General features: G+C 45.8%; 1 protein-coding gene across 1 annotated transcript in view; it reads left to right on the plus strand.

Annotated features, from left to right (window-relative positions):
* Positions 1 to 2,963, plus strand: part of ASAP2 (ArfGAP with SH3 domain, ankyrin repeat and PH domain 2) — a 210,861-nt gene that overhangs the window by 152,350 nt on the left and 55,548 nt on the right. Inside the window, exons 18-19 of the mRNA XM_019520660.1 lie at positions 2,589 to 2,637; positions 2,748 to 2,914. Of these exons, the coding sequence (XP_019376205.1) occupies positions 2,589 to 2,637; positions 2,748 to 2,914 (216 nt within the window). The remainder of the gene's footprint in view (positions 1 to 2,588; positions 2,638 to 2,747; positions 2,915 to 2,963) is intronic.

The following is a 2,963-nucleotide window of genomic DNA, read 5'->3' on the forward strand; positions in this document are numbered from 1 at the left end:
TTTTTTTTTTTTTTTTTTTTTTTTTTTTTTTTTGTAAAGAGAATATTCTGTGTGTATCTGAAGATTTTAAAGCCCAGTTTGCTGTACAGGCAACTCCCACTTAGCACTCCAGATTGGCTCCTGAAAAACTAAGCATTAAGTGAAACAAGTGTTAAACGAAACTGGAAGTATTTGATGACCCAAGATGGGGACCAGAAGTGTTTTTAATGACCCATGAGGGTGACCACGAGTGTTATAATGAAACTTGCTGAGAGAGAAGTGAAATCGGGTATCAATTTCAAATGAGTGTGATAGTGAAATAGCACTAAACAAAACAGCGTTAAGCGGGGGTTGCCTGTATTTGAGTTTTTGAGACTTGAAAAGAAATTCAGAAAATCCTTTTGATATATTTAAATGACTCAATTATGGATTTTTTGGTCAGATATTTATTCCAAACATAAAACTTTCTCAGACCTGTTTTTAATACAGAAAGAACTACTCAGATCTTAAGATAATGTAATAATGCTTATTGGCTCTCACAGTGGCCATGAACAGACATTCATTTGTACCAGTAAATTTTTTAGAAACTTCCCTTACTAGGAATCCTTCCAGGAGAGGGAGTAGTACAGTTCAGTCAACAGCTGTGCTCTCTCCCCTGCTCTTTATGCCTTTCTGAGACCAGAATGATTTCCAGTCTGGGGAAGGTGAGAGGAGCAGTGCCTGTGGGGAAAGACTGCACCTGCCCCCAGCTGGGTCCTGGGGAACGGGATCTGTCTTATGCACTCTGCTCCCAATCTTAAAGTGGAGTGGAAGGAGCACTGGAACAAACCCCTCAGCCCCTATCTGACTTGGAAGAGGAAGGGAGCAGCAGCAGCTGCTTTTCTCTCCTTCTGAACTAGTCTGGGAAGGGATAGGAGCAGCAGGGCAAAGCCCCCCCACCCCATCCCAGCTGCTGCTCCTTTTCTCAGGGCGCAGTAGGGCAACACCCCTGCACCTGCTTCTTAATCTGGGAACTCCGGTGTGAAAAGTAGGAAGGCAGCTCACAGCACTGCTCAGTCGGCTCAGCTCCTTGTACTGGGGCAAAGCCCTGCCTACTTCACACACCCCAGAAAGGTAGCTAGGCCAGGAACTGGGCTGAAAAAAGCCTTTCCAAGCTTAGCTTTCAACCACACCAACTTTTAGATCACCACCCCTGCTGCTCAGCGTAGTGATGGGGGGTGGTAAAGGGAATCCAGCATGGGATAGCACTACTTCCTGCACTTTGCCCAGCAGCCAAGCAGAGCGGGTAGGGCAGCAAAGTCTCTGCTTGCTTCCCACACTGGGGACTGGTGAGAGCCTGAGGAGCAGGCGGGAAGCCACCGACATCTGCTCCTCCCCTTCACTGCTGTCTACAGGAAGGTTGGGAGCAGCTGCCTCTTGCACCTTCTCTAGACTAGTGACCCTGTCCTCAGGAAAGCACTGGGAGGCTCTACTCCTCATGGTCCCCAGGAGGAGGTAAGCCAAGGGAAAGTGTGCAGACATGCAGTCTCCCAAGAGAAACTCCCCCATGAACAATCATGTTTCTTCCTAAGTAGTATTTTCTTGCTCCCAGAAAAAAAAGCTTGAATATGTGCACACTTGTGACGTCTACTAGGAGAATGGTGATTCTCTTGGTAGAAACTGCACTTCTGTCCATAGCCAGTAAAAGGCACAGCCCCTTAATAATAAAGATAGCTTTAGGACAGAGGTGGGCAGTTATTTTGGCTGGAGTTTTGGGGACTTGCTGAAGGTCACCTCTCTGTCTCTCTCTCTCTGTCCACCATGCTGGGTGGGTGGCAGTGTCAGTGGCAGTGTTACAGTTGATGCTGACACCCACCCAGTGCAGCAGAAGCTCCTGCCTGAGTCTGCAGCTGATCTTTGGGGCTTCTGGGAAACTACAGCTTTGGCTGGGTTCTGGAAGGAGTGTGGGAAGGGAAGGAGTTGGAGAGAGACTCTACCTTGGCTCAGCAGAAGTTCCTGCCTGGGTCCACAATTGATGCTGCTGGCAGGTTCCAGTTCAGGGCATTGGGCAGAAGCTTGCACTGTGCTGGGAGGGTAGCAGATCAGCTGTAGACACTGCTGGCATATTTTGTGTCCAGGCTCCTGAACCTGTCCGTGGCATCCTCCGCCCTCTTGCTGGGGCCAAAGCCCTGCCCAGGTCCACAACTAATGCCTGATGCTGTTGAGCAGAAGCAGTCCTGCCCACCTGGCAACCCTCAGGCCAGATCCAGTGTGTTGGCATCCATCTATCTGTGGGTTGGATCTAGTCCATGAGCTGTATTTTGCCCACGCCTGCTTTAGGAGGAGAACACCTACTCTGAAAAAACTGCTCTGTGTAGGTAAAATGGCTAACTGAGAATGACTTATAGACAAAGATATAAACTAGTATGTAATTTAAATTAAATTGACCCCTATCCAGAAGGTGCATGACACCACAGTTTCAATAAAGTCCTCTGGGAACAAGTGTATTTCACTAAATTTAATTTTTCACCCAACAACTGACTTTCTAGTAATGAAAACAGAGAACTCTAGTCACTGAGATGGCTGTATGTGTTTCTGGTTCAGTATATAATATATTTATTGTTATACAGATGACAGAACATATCACTTTCAAGCTGAAGATGAACAGGAATGTCAAATGTGAGTTACTTCACTACTTTTGTTTCTGGGGTTACCATCCTACTAATAATATCCCATTATAGTTTAGAAGCATATAGCCTTTTAAATGTAAAATATTACCATTGTTTTAGATGGACATCTGTGCTACAGAACAGCAAGGAAGAAGCTTTAAATAATGCCTTCAAAGGTGATGATAACACAGGAGAAAATAATATTGTCCAAGAGCTGACAAAAGAAATTATATCAGAGGTCCAGAGGATGACTGGAAATGATGTGTGTTGTGACTGTGGAGCACAAGGTGATTTGAAGTATTCCTTCGGTTCATTTCTGTGTCTGTTAAGTGTGTA

This window comes from Gavialis gangeticus, unplaced genomic scaffold (genome assembly GCF_001723915.1).
Source record: "Gavialis gangeticus isolate Ggan-Ray unplaced genomic scaffold, GavGan_comp1, whole genome shotgun sequence".
Classification (NCBI taxonomy): Eukaryota; Metazoa; Chordata; order Crocodylia; family Gavialidae; genus Gavialis; species Gavialis gangeticus.